Here is a 19,658-nt window from a genome sequence, read left to right on the forward strand (position 1 = left end):
GTGGTGTCATCTGCATATCTGAGGTTATTGATATTTCTCCTGGCAATCTTGATTCCAGCTTGTGCTTCCAGCCTGGCATTTCACATGATGTGCTTTGCATATAAGTTAAATAAGCAGTGTGACAATATATAGACTTGACGTACTCCTTTTCCCAATTTGGAACCAGTCTGTTCTTCCATGTCCAGTTCTAACTGTTGCTTCTTGACCTGCATACAGGTTTCTCAGGAGGCAGCTAAGGGTCTGGTATTCCCATTTTCTTTCAGAATTTTCCATAGTTTGTTGTGATCCATACAGTCAAAGGCTTTAGTGTAGTCAATGAAGCAGAAATAGATGTTTTTCCAGAATTCTCTTGCTTTTTCTGTGACCCAGAGGATGTTGGCAATTTGATCTCTGGTTCTTCTGCCTTTTTTAAATCCAGCTTGAACATCTGGAAGTTCTTGGTTCATGTACTGTTGAAGCCTAGATTAAAGAATTTTGAGCATTACTTTACTAGCGTGTGAGATGAGTGCAGTTGTGCGGTAGTTTGAGCATTCTTTGGCATTGCCTTTCTTTGGGATTGGAATGAAAACTGACCTTTTCCAGTCCTGTGGCCACTGCTGAGTTTTCCAAATTTGTTGGCATATTGAGTGCAGCACTTTCACAGCATCATCTTTTAGGATTTGAAGTAACTCAGCTGGAATTCCATCACCTCCATTCCACTAGGTTTGTTTGTAGTAATGCTTCCGAAGGCCCACTTGATCTCTTACTCCAGGATGTCTGGCTCTAGGTGAGTGATCATACCATCATGATTATCTGGGTCATTAAGATCTTTTTTGTATAGTACTTCTGTGTATTCTTGCCACCTCTTCTTAATATCTTCTACTTCTGCTTTAGGTCCATCCCATTTCTGCCCTTTATTGTGCCTATCTTTGCATGAAATGTTCCCTTGATAGCTCTCATTTTTTAAAGAAATCTCTAGTTTTTCCCATTCTATTTTTTCCCTCTATTTCTTTGCATTGTTTACTTAGGAAGGCTTTCTTATCTCTCCTTGCTGTTTGGAATTCTGCATTCAGATGGGTATATCTTTCCTTTTTTCCTTTGCCTGTTGCTTCTCTCCTTTTCTCACTTGTTTGTAAAGCCTCCTCAGATAACCAGTTTTCCTTTTTGCATTTCTTCTTCTTGGGGATGGTTTTGATCACTGCCTCCTGTACAGTGTTACGAACCTCCATCCATAGTTCTTCATGCACTCTGTCTATCAGATCTAATCCCTTGAATCTATTTGTCACTTCCACTGTATAATCATAAGGGATTTGATTTAAGTCATACCTGAATAGTCTAGTGGTTTTCCCTATTTTCTTCAATATAAGTCTGAATTTAGCAATAAGGAGTTCATGATCTCAGCCATAGTCAGCTCCCAGTCTTATTTTTACTGACTATATAGAGGTTCTGCATTTTTGGATGCAAAGAATATGATCAATCTGATTTAGGTACTGACTATTTGGTGATGTCCATGTGTAGAGTCATCTCTTGTGTTGTTGGAAGAGGGTGTTTGTTATGCCAAGTGCGTTCTCTTGGCAAAACTCTGTTAGCCTTTGCCCTGCTTCGTTTGGTACTCCCAAGACCAAAGTTGCCCATTATTCCAGGTGTCTCTTGACTTCCTACTTTGCTTTCTAGCCCCCTATGATGAAAAGGACACTTTTTTTGGTGTTAGTTCTAGAAAGTCTTGTAGGTCTTCATAGAACCATTCAACTTCAGCTTCTTCAGCATTAGTGGTTGGGACATAGACTTGGATTACTGTGATATTGAATGGTTTGTCTTGGAAACAAAGAGAGATCATCCTGTCATTTTTGAGATTGCTCCCAAGTACAGCATTTCAGACTCTCTAGTTGACTATGAGGGCTGCTTTGTTTCTACTAAGGGATTCCTGCCCACACCATGCCTGCACCAGTGTTGATTCCCACCAGTAATGCAGAGCAGTTTCCTGTCCTCCACATCTTTGCCAACACTTGTTACTTTTTTCTTTTGGATGATAGCCATTCCAATAGGTGTGCTGTGAGAGCTCACTGTGGTTTTGATATCCATGTCCTTAGTGATGTGATGTTGAGCACCTTTTAAAAAAAGGGTATTCTTTAGGGTATTCTTTTCTCTTTTTATGAACTTTTTATTTTGTGTTGAAGTATAGTTGATTAGCAGTGTTGTTGTGATAGTTTCAGGGGGACAGCAAAGAAACTCAGCCATACGTACACGTGTATTCATTCTCCCCCAAACTTTATCCCATCCAGACTTGCACAGAACCTTAGGGTATTCCTGAGTTGTGGCTTTTGTTGAAAGCTTTTACTGTTTTTGTAAGTTAATAAATATTGATTTGTTCAACTAAGGTAGATATGCCCTGTGTTGTGTTTACATAGTCATGAAAAGTTAAGTTAGTGTCAAATTTAATTTAGATGATCTGAGTGGCTAAGATTTGTCAACTTAACAGACTTATTTTTATGTTCCTCGTTCAACATGTAGCAGTGGGTGAAAAACAACAATAACAAACAACTTAATGAAACAATAGAAATTTTCTACTCCTGATAATCAAGTTACATTGACGTTTGACAGATGTAAGATTTAATTTACATAGCCTGTCAAATAGGATGTGCACAAGGTCAGGGAGTGAAGAGTATCATATCCGTTGTGGGGAGTGAAAGACGGACTGAAATCTGCACGAGTTGGGGGACGAAAATACAGTGACTGCGCCACTAGCGTCTGCTGCTGGGAGCAAGCTTACCTTTGCAAGTCTGCCCCCAGTGGGGCATCTGATTTGCTGAATTGTTTGCCATATTTACAGCATACTTGAAATTATTACTGACCTTCCATTTGTTGAGTTGAGGGAGAGGAATGCAAATTCAAACATTTCAGTGGGAATTTTCTTTTTAACTGGTAAATATTTACTGAATTAAAACATTTTCTTGTAGCCACCATAAATAATAGGTTATATCCTTATAGTCACACTGAGTTTTGTCCTTCCAAAGTGCTTTAAAAGTTGTGTCCAGCATGTTAAATCATTTGGCTGAGGACTTAAGCTATAGAAATCTCTCTGGCATTATTGTAACTTTTCTCTGCAATAAATATTCTTACTCAATGTTTAATCTTAGCCTTGAAAATCAAGTGCATTATCGTGGAGCCTAGTAGTATAAAGGGAAGGGGAAACATCATGTAGCTGTTTGTTGTTCAGATGACTTTTAGATCTTTTAAAAGACCTATTAAAAAGTAAGTATCCCATGGTGGTTTTGTTTTACATTGATGTATCACTAAAAATGAAATAGTTAAATTCAGTTTTATTCTGCCTGGGTTTTGTTGTTTCCTTTGTGTGCCTGTGTATGTTTGACTTCAGAGCTTGTTTTGTACAATTAATTTTGCTTTTTAAATTGTTATTTATATTTCTTAGAGGTGTTTCATATTTTAGAATAGCTATACTTTGGCTTCAGTCTCTTTTATTAGAATCTCCTGTAATAGGCTCCTGTTTAGTTCACTGAAATAATTTTAAATAAGATGAGCAAGATCAGATTAGTTAGTTCATGGGAGCTTATTTACATAAATAGCTGTTAATGTATTCTGGTCACCACAAGAGGAATTCTAATACCAAAATCAGCAATAAAATAAAGGCAATAAAATAATTTAACATGAATAGGAAATAAATGAAAAGTAAATTAAATTTTTACATGTTTCAAGCTCCTGGATATTTTACTGTTTTTTTTTTTCCCCTCACTGCATGAAAAGACAGCAGACTAGCAATAAAGAGAAGGATCTGCCAGATGTTCTACAGCAAAAGGCTTCATCACTTTATTTCTCTTGATCCTATTAAGACTATGAACTGACTGTTTATTGGTTAAAAATCTAAGTGATGTTTTAAGATTGAAAAAATCTCAATCCTTTTTCACAACTTTGCATGGTGACAGATGGTAACTGGTCTTATTGCAATGATCGTTTCATATTGTATAAAAAAATTGAATCACTACACCTGAAACTTAACCTAATATTGTATGTTAATTATAGCTCAATTTTTTAAATTTTGTATTCTTAGTTTCACCTGCGTAAGAGTTGCATTTCCCCCAACTCATATCTTTTTGGCTCTGAAGATTTACTTATAATAATTATTATTATTGCACTATGTGGCTCACTGCACAAAATATGGCGGTGTATTTCAAGAGTTGATGAGTGCAAGCAGTGGGTGCTATCTGCAAAGCCTTGTAAGCCGACAGAAAATTTTGTTGTATCAGACCCATGACGAAGTTTCAAGACTATATGTTGAGATGACCACTAAATTGTTGCCGTAGAAACTTAAAACTGTCAACTGCATAACATTAACTCAGCATTTGCTATGTAACTCTCTGGTAAATGTTTTTCATGGTTTATCCTACTTATCTTATCAGCCGATGAGGTAGGTACAATACTGTTAATCCCCACTTTTATAAGTGATATCATTGGCACAAATAAGGCATTTGTTGAAAGTCACATAGCCGAGTAAACAATGGACACAAGATTTTTAAAAGTTAATATAAATTATCCTTCACTTGCTTTTTTTCCACTGGGTGTAAAGATGACACTCCCATATGGTTTTATAAATCTACCTATATTCTTCTAATGGATACAGAGTATTTCCTAGTGTAGGTGTTTCATAACATGTGTAGCCATCTCATTCACATTTCATGGTTTTACAGGCTGTTTCTGGTTTCTCACTGTTACAGATAATACTAAGGAGATTGGACATATTTTTGTAAGTTTTAACTCTGATATTTAATGTGAGTTAATTACTTAATTATTAATATTTTGCCCATTTTTATTTTTTCTTGGTGAATTATAGGAACTTGTATTAATTAATCCATTATCTAACAGTTTGCTAATATTTTCATCTATCTCAACTGTCCTTTTGTTTTTATTGAATATTAATTGACATAACATTATATTAGTTTCAGACACATAGCATAATGATTTGATATTTGTATACATTGTGAATGATTACTGCAGTAAATCTAGTTACATCTGTCACTAAACATAGAAAAAAATTTTTTCTTGTAATGAGAACTTCAGAACTACTCTCTTATTTTTGAATTTTGTTTATGGTGTCTTTTAGAAATTTGATACTCTTATGTTTTTGTCTCCTTTATGGTTTCTCTTTTTGGGTCCAGAGTGATTTTTTTTTTTTCCGGAGTGACCTTTTTTAAAACAGATTTGATCCTTTCTCTGCTTAAAAAGGGCTTCCCTGATAGCTCATCTGGTAAAGAATCTATCTGTAATGCAGGAGACCCCAGTTCAATTTCTGAGTCGGAAAGATCTGCTGGAGAAGGAATAGGCTACCCACTCCAGTATTCTTGGGCTTCCCTTGTGGCTCAACTGGTAAAGAATCTGCCTGCAATGCGGAAGACCTGAGTTCAGTTGAATCCCTGGGTCTGAAATATCCCCTGGAGGAGGGCACGGCAGTGCACTCTATGGAGAATTCCATGGACAGAGGAACCTGGCAGGCTACCTCCATAGGATCGCAGTCGGACATGACTGAAGTGACTGAGCACACACACACTGCTTAATTAAAGAAGCCCTTGGTTGCTTCTCATTGAGAGGTAGTATATAGTATAGTGCTTGAGGAATTAGAATATGGATGCTTTGCTAGGTTTGAAACCTGATTTTCCTTCTTACTAGCTGTAGGACACTGGCAGGTACTGCTTGTTCTGTGCTTGTTTCCTCATGGTGGCTGTGGTTACCTTGTCCAGTTGTTGAGAGTATTAAATGGCTTAGTATGTTTAAGTGCTTTGGATAGTATCCACACATGGTAAATCCTCAGTAAATATCATATGTGTTATTTCTTCTCTTCCTGTCCAGTTTCCTTGTGTGCCACTTACCTGGTTGGTTCCGATGCTTCAGCCACAGAGGCCTCCTCTCAGTTCCTCCCTACCTTAGAGCCTTTGTGTGTACTGCTCCCTGTGCCTGGACTGCACTTTCTTTTCTGTCCTTTTTGACTCGCTGCAGTTTCCCCTTTGTTGTTGATCATTCAGTCGTGTCCAACTCTTTGCAATCCCATGGACTGCAGCACACCAGCGTTCCCTGTCCTTCAGTATCTCCTGAAGTTTGCTTGAACTCATGTCCATTGAGTCGGTGATGCCATCCAACCATCTCATCCTCTGTCACCCCCTTCTCCTCCTGCTCTTAATCTTTCCCACTATCAGAGTCTTTTGCAATGAGTCTTTCTTCACATCAGGGGACCACAAGTATTGGAACTTCACCATCAGTCCTTACAGTGAATATTCAGGAAATGTTGGTTTCCTTTAGAATTGACTGGTTTGATCTCCTTGCTGTCCAGTGGACTAAGAGTCTTCTCCCGCACCAGTTAGAAAGCATCAATTCTTCAGCACTCAACCTTTAGTATCACCTTGAATATCCCCCTCAGCGCCCCCCAGCCCCCACCCGCCGCCTCCAACCAGGGACCATGTCAGTGTCCTCTTATTTTAGGTTAGTTCTGCCGTAATGTTCTGTTTTAGCACCCACTGCTTTTCCTTCTTAGCACTTTAAATAATTGTTTTAAATTGTTAGCTTAAATTTTCTTCCTCCCATTGAAAATAAGCGTCATAATGCAGAAACTAAGTCTCTCTTGGTTACTTTATCTTTACTCCCTGGAATAGTAGATGGTAATGAACTGGTGTTCCATAAATATGGGGAGTGAATGAATTATAGGTGGAATGGTACGGTTTAAATGCTTTGGACTTGGAGTAGAAAAGGAAGCTGAGAGAAGAAAGCTTGTGCAGAGGGTTTAAATCTCACTACCAAGTTTATACTCAGTTGTTCCTATCTGTGAAAGTATGAGTTTCAGTGCTTAAGCTGTATGAAAGGACTTTGGATAACTGGTAGTTACCTCAAATGGGATATCCATAGTATTAACAGTTATTAAGATTTTCTCTATGCCCAGTAAGAAATTTAGTTTTAAAATCTGAAAAGGATGTTATGCTCATTTTACAGATTTAAAAAATGGACATAATGTAGTCTGTATAAGATAGCATATTTACCGTGGGTGGAGCTGGAGCTAGAATCTGTTTAAAAGGTTTTTATGAGGATCCATTCCTGGGGATCGAATACAGATTCAGAATCTTGTTGACAGGTGCGGAGGTGTTTGCTCTTGGAGGTATCGCAGGCAGCTCTGGCTGCTGAGTTCCTGCCCCACCGTTCTGGTTTTCTGCATTGTTGTCCTTGTGGGCTGTTCACATGGTGCCTTCAGGCAGCAGCTTCTTTCCTCTTTCTACTCTATTAGGCATATGTAAAGGCAGTGTCTGAGATTGTTTTGCATGTAAGTAAAGCAGGAATAAATAGATTCATCCATGTGCAGCATGGATGGGCCTCAAAAACATGCTGAGTGAAAGAAGCGAGATACAAGAAACCGCATACTATATGATTCCATTACTGTGACATGTCCAGAAGTGACAAAATCTCTAGAGACAGAAAGTTGATCAGTGGTTGCCTGAGGCTGGGGATGGAACAGGGAAGAACTGCAGGTGGGAAGGAAGTTCTTTTCCAGGGGGATAGAAATGTTCCAAAATTGGAGTATAGTGATGGTTACACAACTCTGTAAATTTACTGAAGGTAATTGAATTGTACACTTAAAATGGAACATTTTGGCATGTGAGTTATAGCCCAATAAAACTTTTTTTTTTTTTTTTTTTGAAGAATAAATGATATCAGCTTATTTTGGAAGAATTTTGGTTTCTTTGTAAGTGTAATTGTAGACAAATATAGTTCATACTTTTTGGTTCTGCATAATATTCTAGGTAAATGAGATGGGAAACTAGATAAAATAATACATTGTATCCTGAATCTTACTAAGACAGAGCTTTGAAAGCTAAACTCCTCCCCCATTCCCCAGAACTTCATTAAGAATTGGAGTTTTCGTGGATAGACCTGCTCAGTATTATAATCTAAGTTGAAGGGGTAGTGATTCACATATATATGTTTATTTGTTGTGACTTTTAGATATCAAGATCTTAATAGCTTGCTCTCTCTGTGTCTACACACACACACACACATACCTTCAAAATTAGAAAAGGTGTCAATTTTTGTCTCTAATTACATCTATGCTGCCAGTGTGTTTTTATCTGCCGTTTCAACCCACCAGAGTGTTACGTCTTATGAATGAGTAAACACTGGACTGCAGCCTGTTAATGTGTTCTTTTTGATTTTTCAGCACTTTCACTTGGACCCTTCGATGCCCATTGAACAGATGCTTGAGAATTGCAAGTAATCTTCAGATTGTAGCATAACCATAAGGCCTGTCCTCTGTGTGGGGAGGAGCTTACCCATGTGCTGTGGAAATGAACGGGGAGCAGCAGACTGATGCAGGTATCGGTTTTGCTGAGCGGAATCTGTTTTTCGGAGTGCAGAATTCCATTACTCACCTGTGTTACATTGTCAGGCTTATCTTTCTACCACTAAATGGGAAGCTCTTTGAAGATACGAGTTATCTTTCTTTGTACCTGGCACCAGGGGTGCTCAGCCTGTTTGTTGAAAAAGTAAATAACTTTTATGAGCAGACATCGTTTAAAAAAAAGTTAATTTGTTTTGAAGTAATTATCAATTCATAGGAGCTTGCAAAGATTCTGACAGTCTTCATGTACCCATCACCCAGCTTCTACTGTAAGTTACATCTCATTTAAGTATAGTGCAATATAAAAGCTGGGAAATTGATATATGTATCAAATGTATGTATTTCTCTATGATTTGTGTAAATTCCTGTAACTGCCACTTCAGTCAAGATACAGAACTATTCCATCGCCACACCGAGCTCCTTTGTACTGCCCCTGTACAGTTACATCAACTCCTCTTCCCCAGCATTCCCTAACCCGAGGTAACCATTAATCATTTCTTCATATCTATAATTTTGTCATTTCCAGAATGTTACATAAGTAGAACCACACAGTATGTGACTTTCTGAGATGGGCTTTTTTTCACTCAAAATAATGCCCCTGAGATCCATCCAAATTCTTGAATATATCAGGAATCTGTTCTCTTTTATTGCTTGGTAGTATTCCATGGATATACTGCCATTTGGTTAACCATTCATCTGTTGCAGTACATTTTGGTTGCTTCCAGCTTTTGGCTTTTATGAATAAAGCTGCTATGAATAATCATATACATAAGATTTCATTTTTCTGGGATAAATGCCCAGGAGCACCGCTACTTTCCAGTGTGGCTGTACCATATACATTCTTTCCAGCAATGTATGAGATCTGATTTCTTCACATCCTCACAGCCATTTGGTATTGTCACTATTTTTACTGAAGTCGTGCTGATAAATTAACAGATCATCTTGGTCTTACTTTGCATTCCCCTAGTGGTTAGTGATGTTGAACAGGTTCTTACTTGCCATCCCTACATTGTCTTCAGTACCGTGGCATCGTAGTTTTGGCTCATTTATCAGTCATATTGTTTGTTTGCTTTTTAATTGACAACTTTATTGAAGTACTTTTTTTTGAGATACAATTCACATACTATAAAATTTACCATTTGAAAATATACAATTCAGTGGTTTTTAGTATATTCACAAGCACTACTACTTAATTCCAGAACATTTTCATCACTCCTCAGAAGAAACCATTGGCAGTTATTTCTTGCTTAATCCAGCCTCTGGAGATCATGTCTACTTTCTGTCTCTATGCTGCTGCTGCTGCTAAGTCGCTTCAGTCGTGTCCGACTCTGTGCAACCCCATAGACAGCAGCCCATCAGGCTCCACCATCCCTGGGATTCTCCAGGCAAGAACACTGGAGATAGATTTTACCTATTCATACTCTTTTTTTATTAATGTTCCCATGATATATCCTTTTCATCCTTTCACTTTCAACCTCTGTGAATCATTATGTTTGAAGTACGTTTCTTATACAACCATATAGTCATTAAAAATTGTTTTTCAGTCTTGTAATTGGTGTGTTTAGACCATTTACAGTTAATGTAATTGTCGATATGCTAAGGCTCATGTGTGCTTTTTTTTTTTTTTTGAACATCTGCCGGTTTTGTTCATTTGTTTTCTCTATTTTTTGTTCCTTTTCCTATCTTCCTGTGGGATACTTGAAAATGTTTTTAGAATTTTGTTTTGATTTGTCTCTACAGTGTTGTTGTTTTTTTTTTACGATTTTGTTTGCTGGAGTCTTTGTTGCCGTGCAGGCTTTCTCTAGTTGCAGAGTACAGGGGCTGCACTCTAGTTGCAGTGCACTGGCTTGTCACTGGGGCGGCTTCCCTTGTGGCATAGCACAGCCTTTAGGCACACAGGCTTCAGAAATCGCGGCTTGCGGGCTCTGCAGCACTGGGTCAGCAGTTGTGGCGCACAGGCCTAGTTGCCCCATGGCATGTGGGATCTTCCTAGAGCAGGGATCGAACCTATATCCCCTGAGTTGGCAGGCAGATTCTTAACCAGTCTATCATCAAGGAAGCCCTGTATACTGTTCTTGAGTGTATCTCTTTGTGTAGCTTTTTTAGTGGTTGCTCTAGGTATTATGTATACCTAACATATCCCATCGGAGAAGGCAATGGCACCCCACTCCAGTACTCTCGCCTGGAAAATCCCATGGATGAGGGAGCCTGGTAGGCTGTGGTCCATGGGGTCGCTGAGGGTCGGACACGACTGAGCGGCTTCACTTTCACTTTTCACTTTCATGTGTTGGAGAAGGAAATGGCAACCCACTCCAGTGTTCTTGCCTGGAGAATCCCAGGGACGGGGGAGCCTGGTGGGCTGCCCCCTATGGGGCACCCCTATGGGGTCACACAGAGTCGGACACAACTGAAGTGACTTAGCATAGCAAGCAACATATCCCATTCTGCTGATGTTATCATTTTGTTAGAGTGAAGTGTAGAAATTTTACCTGCTTTTTCTATCTCCTTACCTACTCTTATTTATAATAAAACTTGTCTTAAATATTTCTCTACATATTTTGAGAACCAGATTAGATATTGTTAAAATTTGGGGGAACTTTCCTGGCTGTCCAGTGGTTAAGACTGCACTGAGATCCCACATGCCTTCTGGTATGGCCAAAAAAAAAATTTTTTTTTGGCTTCAGCTGTCATATATAGTTTAGAAAATTCAAGAGAAGAAGGAACATGTTTCATAATAATTTTTTCCACTATTTTTATTTTTTGTTCTTTATTAATTCCTGATTTTCCAAGATTCCTTCTACTAGCATTTCACTTCTGTTTATAGAATTTCCTTTAGCCATTTTTCTAGTGTAGGTCGGTTGGTGATAAAATTATTAGTTTCCCTGTCTCTGGTCACTTCCCTTAGAAGAGGTACTGTTTCTCCTGCTGCTTTCAAGATTTAATGTCTTTCATTTTCATCAATTTGACTCTGTGTGTCTGTGTACAGATTTCCTTGGGTTTATCTTGTTTGGGGTTTTCTCAGCTTTTTAAAACTGTAGGCTTATGTCTTTTGACAAATTTGAAACATTTTAAGCCATTATTTCTTCTAGGACTTTTACTGCCTTGTTCTTTCTCTTCTTTTGGAACTCTGAAGACACTTTTGTTAAATCTTTGTTATTGTTGCACAGCTTTATGAGGCTCTTCTCATTGTTTTCTCTGTGTTGTTTAAATTGAAGTGTTTTCCATTGCTCTTTAATTTTAGTGATTCTTTGTTCTCCCCATTCTGCTTATAGAGCTTATCTATGGAGGGTTTTTTTTTTTTTTTTGGTTATATTTTCAGTTTTAAAATTTCTTTTTTTAGCTGACGAGGAATGAGAAATGGGAATAGGTCCAACTTAAAGTGCCACAGTCCCACTCTTCTGACAGAGGTTCAATAACTTGTCTTGAATAGATGCTTTTCAGTTTGGGGTGTTTTTTTTTTTCCCCCTTCAGTTAATTTCAGAACTTTGAAATGGTCAAGTTTCATTGTTTAGCCAGTATTTATGCTGCTTTTCTGAAAGAGTAAAGTATTCACTTTGCTATTTAGGAAGTTGATTTGTTTTGTTTTAAATGTTGTCATTAACTCATACAGTATATATATTACATATATACTATATATTACATGTGAATTTAAATCCGTTGCTGTCATCATTCATTTGATGATCAAATTGTTCCATTCTCAAGCAGTGAGAGTTGTTTCAAATTGGTTCCTGTGTTCTTTGGATATGATGTCATTATATCTTTGATAGTTTTAGTCCTTGCTTTCTGGCATAGTAAAATTCCAAGGTTCCTCCTATACATTTCCTGCCCCAACTTTGCAATCTGACATTTCTCTGAGAAGCTCTTTTTTTTTTAAGTGGATATGATGTTTATCGGAGAAGGCAATGGCCCCTCACTCCAGTCAGTACTCTTGCCTGGAAAAATCCCATGGACGGAGGAGCCTGGTAGGCTGCGGTTCACGGGGTCGCTAAGAGTGGGACACGACTGAGCGACTTCACTTTCACTTTTCACTTTCATGCATTGGAAAAGGAAATGGCAACCCACTCCAGTGTTCTTGCCTGGAGAGTCCCAGGGACGGGGGAGCCTGGTGGGCTGCCGTCTATGGGGTGGCACAGAGTCGGACACAACTGAAGCGACTTAGCAGCAGCAGCAGCAGCATGATGTTTATAATCTACAGCCCAGATGCTGGAGTGCTCATTGATAGTAGCTTGCCTTTTCTTCTAGGTCTCATCCATAAACATAGCTGGAAAATGCACATCATTTTTTTTGTTTGATGCACGATGTGGGGGATCCTAGTTCTGTGACTAGGGATCAAACCTGAGCCCCCTACATTGGAAGTGTGGAGTCTCAAGCATTGGACTGCCAGCAAAGTCCCAAAATACACATCTTTTGAAGAGAAAAAAGAAAATCAGATGGCTTCATCTGATATCTATAATTTTATAAAATTATAAATTTTATATAATTTCATAAATAATTTTATAAAATTACAGGGATTTTCTTTCTTTGATTTTATATCTTTTCTTTTGAAAATGTGTTGTTTTGTAATCTTTAGTATCATCACTTATTTGTTTTTATCCTTATTTAAACTTGTTTAAATTGTTTCATCCTTATTTAAACTTATTTATTTATATAATATTCATATAATTTTCTCACAACAAGAATACCAACATTCCAGATATCAATAGAATAGTAGTGTGTGGCTTAAGATTTCATTGTTTTGTCTTTAAATATATTCCACTCAGGTTTGCAGTCAGAATTCTGTATTTTAATAATGACTTAAAGGGATTCTGTTTTCTTTGTGGTTTTTCCACCAACCATTAGGCATGTTTGTTTAAGTTCATTTTCAGTTTTTAGAATTTTTAATTTAAATATGTTTCTAAATTGTGTAAAGAATATATGTAATTATAAAGTCAAATTATATTTATAACAACATTCCCACTTTCAGGCTGATAGAATTCATGCTTTTTATTCTTCTCCATATATAAAGAAGGTTTATTACATTTTATCCTGTTGTTCATTTTTTAAAATGTAAAAAGATAGATGTGAGCATTTGCATATATATTCATATCTCTTTGACCTTATGCAAAAATTAGAGCTACAAGAAAAACTGCTCTGTGTTTTGCTGTTTCACTTAATATGTACTGAGGATTATTCCACATCAGTATGTGGAAATCGTTCTCATTCCTTTTTACAGCTGTATAATGTTGGATGTGTATACTATATTTTATTCACCCAGTTCCTTACTGATGGACATTTGGATTAATTCCAGTCTTGGTATTACATATATAGTACTACAATGAGTAGCCTTGTACATACGTCTTTTTGTATTTTTGCCAGCATATCTTTGGGATAGATTCCTAGAAGTGGGATTGCTGGATCAGAAGGTAAATACATATGTAATTTTGTTAGCTGTTGCCAACAAAAATACAACCCCTTTCACCAGGGTTGTATCGTTATACTTTACCTGCCTAATTACTTGCCTCACCATGAAGTGTGTTGTCAAACTTTTAGAATTTTTCCCGATATCTCAGTGTAGTTTTCATTTGCATTCTTTTAAAATGAGTAACTTTGCACCTCTTTCCATATGTTTAAGGACTATTTGCAATTCAAAAAATTCTCTTTTCATGTATTTTGCTCATTTTTTTATCAGATCATTAATTAGTCTTGTTTTTTCTCAGTTTTTAGGTAGTTTTTTTGATGTATGGGAGATTTTAGTCCTTTAATTCATTGCTTTTATTGCTCCTGTTTATTTATTTATTTTTTAATTAGCATGCTGCTTGAGGGGCTAGGGTTCTTGCCAAGGACCATGAATACAAATTGTCTAGCCTTGTTATGTTCTAGTGATGGAAGTTGGCTTTCTATTGACTCATGCTTCCAGGATGCTCCCAATAGTCTTTATTATTTGTTTTATTTCTAGTGAAAAATTTCAAATATGTAGAAACGAATGGAAAACATATAAGGAATACTTCTGTACCTACCATACAGAATTTAAAATTAATAAATAATAAATTAACTTTGTCCAAATTTGTTTTCATGTTTTTAAATTGTGGTATATTATCCATAACATAAAATTTACCATTTTAACCAGGTATACTGTTCATTCACATTGTTGTGCAACCATTAACACCACCATCTCCAAACCTTTTTTATCTTCCTGTACTGGAACTCTGTACCCATTAAACACTAACTCCACATTCCCCTCTCCCCACCAGTCCTTGGAAACTCCCATTCTTCTTTCTGTCTCTATGAATTTGACTACTCTACCTCAAGTAAGTGGAAACATACAATATTTGATCTTTTGTGCTTGACTTATTTAGTGTAATGTTCTCATAGTTCATCTACATTTTGTAGCCTGTATCAGAATTTCCTTCCTTTTTGTGACTGAATAATATTCCATTGTATGCATATACCACATTTTGTTTATCCATTCATTTGTTGATGGATACCTGGGTCAGTTACTTCCACCTTTTGGCTGTTGTGAATATTGCTGCTCTAAACAATCATGTACAGATACCTGTTTGAGTCCCTGTTATCAATTCTTTCGGATATATACCCAGAAGTGAAATTGCTGGATCATATGGTAATTATATTTAAAGTGTTTTGAGGAACCACCAAAAAATTTTCCACACTGACTATACCATTTTCTATTCCAAGACCAGCAATGCACAAAGATTCCAATTTCTCATTTCCTTGCCAAAGCTTATTTTCTGCTTTTTGATAATAGCCATCCTAATGAGTATGAGGTGGTGTCTCTTTGTGGTTTTGATTTGCCTTTAATGATATTGAAGATCAGTCCTGGGTGTTCATTGGTAGGACTGATGTTGAAGCTGAAACGTCAATACTTTGGCTACCTGATGTGAAGAGCTGATTAATTTGGAAAGACCCTGATGCTGGGAAAGATTGAGGGCAGGAGGAGAAGGGGATGACAGAGGATGAGATGGTTGGATGGCATCACTGAGTCAATGGACATGGGTTTGGGTGGACTCTGGGAGTTGGTGATGAACAGGGAAGCCTGGTGTGCTGCAGTTCATGGGGTCGCAAAGAGTCAGACACGACTGAGCAACTGAACTGAATGATGTTGAACACATTTTCATGTGTTCCATTTTTTTAAATTAATAAAACATAATACAGTTTAAGTCTCTCTTACTTTTCTTCTAACCTTCTTTGCTTCCTTCCATCCCCAAAGGTTATTGAAATGCATGTATTTATAAACATTATATTGCAGAGTTTTGTTTTGAGGCTTAAATTATATCTTGTACTTTTTATTCTGCACCTGCTTTTTTTTCTACTTGATGTGATTTTTTTTTCTTTCTGAGATTTATATGTCAATCCGTTCATTCATTTCAGCTGTTACATAGTAGTGCTCCATTGTAGGATTGCCATCATGTATCTGTTCTCCTACTGATTGCTTCTGTCTGTTGCTGTTAGAAACAGTGCTGTGGTGAGTGTCCCTGTGTTTGCTTGCCTCCTTGTGTCTGTGTGACACATAGACTCCCCAAGGGTGTACTCATTCAGCAGCTGTTTATCGTAGACCTGGTAGTGTTAGGCATGGGCAGTGGGAACGCGTCTGAATAAAGCCCTGCTTCTAAGCAGCTTATGTGAATTGGGGTGATTGGGTTACAATGAAGTGTTTGAATCTTTGCTCCCTCAACAAAAATGTGCTGAGTCTCTGCTATGACAGAAATAGAGCATTTTCCAAAACAACGTTCCTGTCTTCATAGAGTTTGTTGTAGAGTGGGAAAGATAAAAAGACATAAGGTATACTTTGAGGTAGGAATGAATGCCTTGAAGATAATGAAAGCAGAGGCTGGGGGCTTCTACTTTAGATGTGCACTGATGGAAGGCCTTTCTGGTTGGTGGAAGGTCTTTCTGAAGAGGTGTTTGAGTAGAGATTGAATGAAGTAAAGCTGTGAATGACACAGGGGAATGAGCCTAAGCTGAGGTAATAACTAACATAGGGGCTTTGAGGAGAGAACGTGGTTAGAAAGTAAACAAACAAACAAACCTCAGTGTTCTTCGAGTGCAGTGAGCAAGCAAGAGGCTGGTTGGGGATGCAGTGGCAAGGTCAGGAGCTAGGAGTCAGATCATATAGGGCTTTTGTAGTCTCCCAGAGATTTTAGGTTTATTGTGTGATTAAAAGGTAAAAGGTATTGTTGTTAGACCTTGCACTTAGAGCAGTAGAAATGGTGGGAAGTGATTAGACTTGGGGTATTTTTAAAGATAGTACCTACAGAATTTTCTGATGGATTGAATGTAAGATGTGAAAGAAAGAGAAAAAAGTAAGAATAACTCCACAGTTTTTGGGTTGAGCCAAAATATCAGCCAGTGGTATCTTTTACTCAATTTGAGGACACTAAGGAAGAAGAGATTGAAAATTTAACTTTGAAATGCCTATTAAAGATCTCAAATACTTGGCAATTAGATACCAACTTACGGTCCAGAGTTATTATAATAGTTACACTCTCACCAGCTTTATATGATCCATTTAGGTGAATCCCAAATGGATCCTAGCAGGAGAGAGCATGTCACACGCTATGGTGTTGAGATTCATTCATAATCAGTGCATTAAGTGGAAATAAAAGTGTTAGTTGCTCAGTCATGTCCAACTCTTTAGGATCCCATGGACTGTAGTCCACCTGGCTCCTCTGTCCATGGAATTCTCCAGACAAGAATACCGGAGTGGGTAGCCATTCCCTTCCCCAGGGGATCTTCCCAACCCGGGGATCAAACCCTGGTCTCCCACATTGCAGGCAGATTCTTTACCATCTGAACCCCCAGATCAGATCAGTTGCTCAGTCGTGTCCTACTCTTTGCGACCCCATGAATCGCAGCATGCCAGGCCTCCCTGTCCATCACCAACTCCCGGAGTTCACTCAGACTCACGTCCATCGAGTCGGTGATGCCATCCAGCCATCTCATCCTCTATCGTCCCCTTCTCCTCCTGCCCCCAATCCCTCCCAGCATCAGAGTCTTTTCCAATGAGTCAACTCTTCGCATGAGGTGACCAAAGGACTGGAGTTTCAGCTTTAGCATCAGTCCTTCCAAAGAAATCCCAGGGCTGATCTCCTTCAGAATGGACTGGTTGGATCTCCTTGCAGTCCAAAGGGAATCTCTGAACCCCCAGGGGAGCCCAAATCAGTGCATTAAGGGAAACTGCTATTTAAAAAGAACACTTAGTTATCCTGGGTGTAAAGTAAATTAACTTGTGAAGTAAGTTGTAAGTTAGGTTTACTAAGTTTATATTTTTATATCTTGAGTTTTCTCTAATTGGGTCTTGCCTGTTTTGTGTTGTTTTGTTTTAATTCCAGATGCTGGATCTGGAGTGGAAGAAGTGGAGTTAAGCTGGGAAGACTATCTAGAAGAGACAGGGTCCACAGCAGTTCCCTACGGGTCTTTTAAACATGTAAGTGGTGACTATATTGCTTGACTGCCTGATCCTTTTTCATTTAGAAAAAATGAAAATCTTTTTTCATTTGATCTTTTTTCATTTAGAGACCTTATCGTATGGATCAGTTTTAAATTCCTGATATGATAACATCTCTGCCATATCTGAGCTTGGTTCTAATATCTGCTCTGTCTATTCAAACTGTGTTTTTTGTCCTTCAGTAGCTCTGTAAGTTTTTGTTGAAAGCCGGATATGTTAATAATATACTGAGTAAAAAAAAAAGAAATAAATGAGTTTTCATTGTTTTCTGTTTATCCAGATAAAAGTTAGGCTGATTTTACTGTTCGTTTTAGCTGTGGGTGTGAGAGGCTAAAAGGTACTTTGCTGTTGTTTATTTTGCCTCACCTTTTGTACAGGAGCCCTCTTGATGTGGTGGTAAGGTATGAGGGGAGCAAAAGCATTCGCTAGTCCTGTGATTTGGTCTCAGTGTTTTAGTGAGCCTGAGTTGTGTGTATTCTTTCCCCTATTTTGGAGGCTAGAGGGGGCTGGAGTTGGGTATTTTCCTTACCTTAGATCAGTAAGGTTCTGTTCACTGTAGTTGTTTAGGACCTAGTAAAATAGTTTTTCTTGAGGGTTAGTCTTGTTAAGAAGAACAGAACACTTTGGATGTATTTTGCGGTGCTGCTTTCTTCTCTCCCGTATTGCAGGCAGATTCTTTACCATCTGAGCCACCAGGCAAGCCCAATTTTTGTTATAACTTGTCTCAAAGAATTTTCTAATTTCCTTTGTGATTTCTTTTTTGATCTGTTGGCTAACTGTGTTTAATATGCACATATTTGTGAATATTTTAGTTTTCCTTGTGTTACTGAGTTCAAGTTTTATTCCATTGTGATCAGAAAAGTTACTTTGTATGATTTTTTATTTTTGTCCTGATGTTATGGTCAGTCCTGGAGAATGTTCCATGTTCATTTGAGAGGAATGTGCATTCTCCTGTTGCTGAGTAGTGTTCTCTTTACATCTATTAGGTCTCATTGATTTATAATCTTGTTTAAGTCTTCTGTTTCCTTTCTGTCTGGTCATTCAATCCTATATTAATTGTAGGGTACCAATTTGTTTAGAGATCAGCACAACCTTGATACCAAACCTAATAATTCAAGAAGAGAAAATTACAGAGATGTGTCACTTATAATGACAGATGCAAAAATAGCTTCATACAAAGTAAACTTTGTATACCAAGCTGAATGTACCTATATTTAAAAAGGATAATACATTAATAACCAGTTGATTTTTTCCAGGAATGCAGGATGGTTTAACATTTGAAAATAAACCAGCATAATTCACCATAGTAGTAGTAGAGTAAAGGAGAAAATTTTTACTATTATCACAATATATAAAGAAAATTATTGATAAAATTCCATATCCACTTATGATAAAATTCTTAGCAATCTATAGATGAGAATGTCCTTAATTTGATGACGTGTATATATACAAAATCTACAGAAAACTATTAATAGTAATATGATTCATATTTCTTTTTATTATGGAAGAAGACAAAAATTATGCTGGTTAACATGATTCCTATTTGATAATTGTATTGGAGGATCTAACCAATACAATAAGGTAAGAAAAACAATTAAAATGTTTAAAAATTGAGAAGGAAGGGGAAAAAAATCATTATTTGCAGATGAATAATATATAAAATAATGTACAACTATATTATTAGAATTAATGAGTAATTTTTGCAAGATTTTTAAATATAAGACAGATATAAAAAAAGATTATATTTCTCTATACTAGTAACAGACAAAAATGGAAGCTGAACGATGTGATTTACAATAACATAAAAAACATCAGTAACAGATATTTGCAAAGAGACACAAATCTTTATTG

The 19,658-nt window shown here is 37.3% G+C and overlaps 1 protein-coding gene across 10 annotated transcripts in view; it reads left to right on the forward strand.

The window, feature by feature from the left end:
- Positions 1-19,658, forward strand: part of SFMBT1 (Scm like with four mbt domains 1) — a 121,233-nt gene that overhangs the window by 58,264 nt on the left and 43,311 nt on the right. For 6 of the 10 annotated variants that reach the window (XM_006050251.3, XM_025272495.2, XM_025272500.2 and 3 more), the window contains 2 exons: positions 8,186-8,340; positions 17,692-17,786. In XM_006050251.3, the coding sequence (XP_006050313.1) occupies positions 8,313-8,340; positions 17,692-17,786 (123 nt within the window). In that variant the 5' untranslated portion in view covers positions 8,186-8,312. Of the gene's footprint in view, positions 1-8,185; positions 8,341-17,691; positions 17,787-19,315; positions 19,389-19,658 lie in introns of those variants that run through there. The other 4 variants (XM_044934206.1, XM_044934205.2, XM_025272502.2 and 1 more) reach the window with 2 other exon arrangements.

The sequence above is a fragment of the Bubalus bubalis genome, chromosome 21, assembly GCF_019923935.1.
Source record: "Bubalus bubalis isolate 160015118507 breed Murrah chromosome 21, NDDB_SH_1, whole genome shotgun sequence".
Lineage (NCBI taxonomy): Eukaryota > Metazoa > Chordata > Mammalia > Artiodactyla > Bovidae > Bubalus > Bubalus bubalis.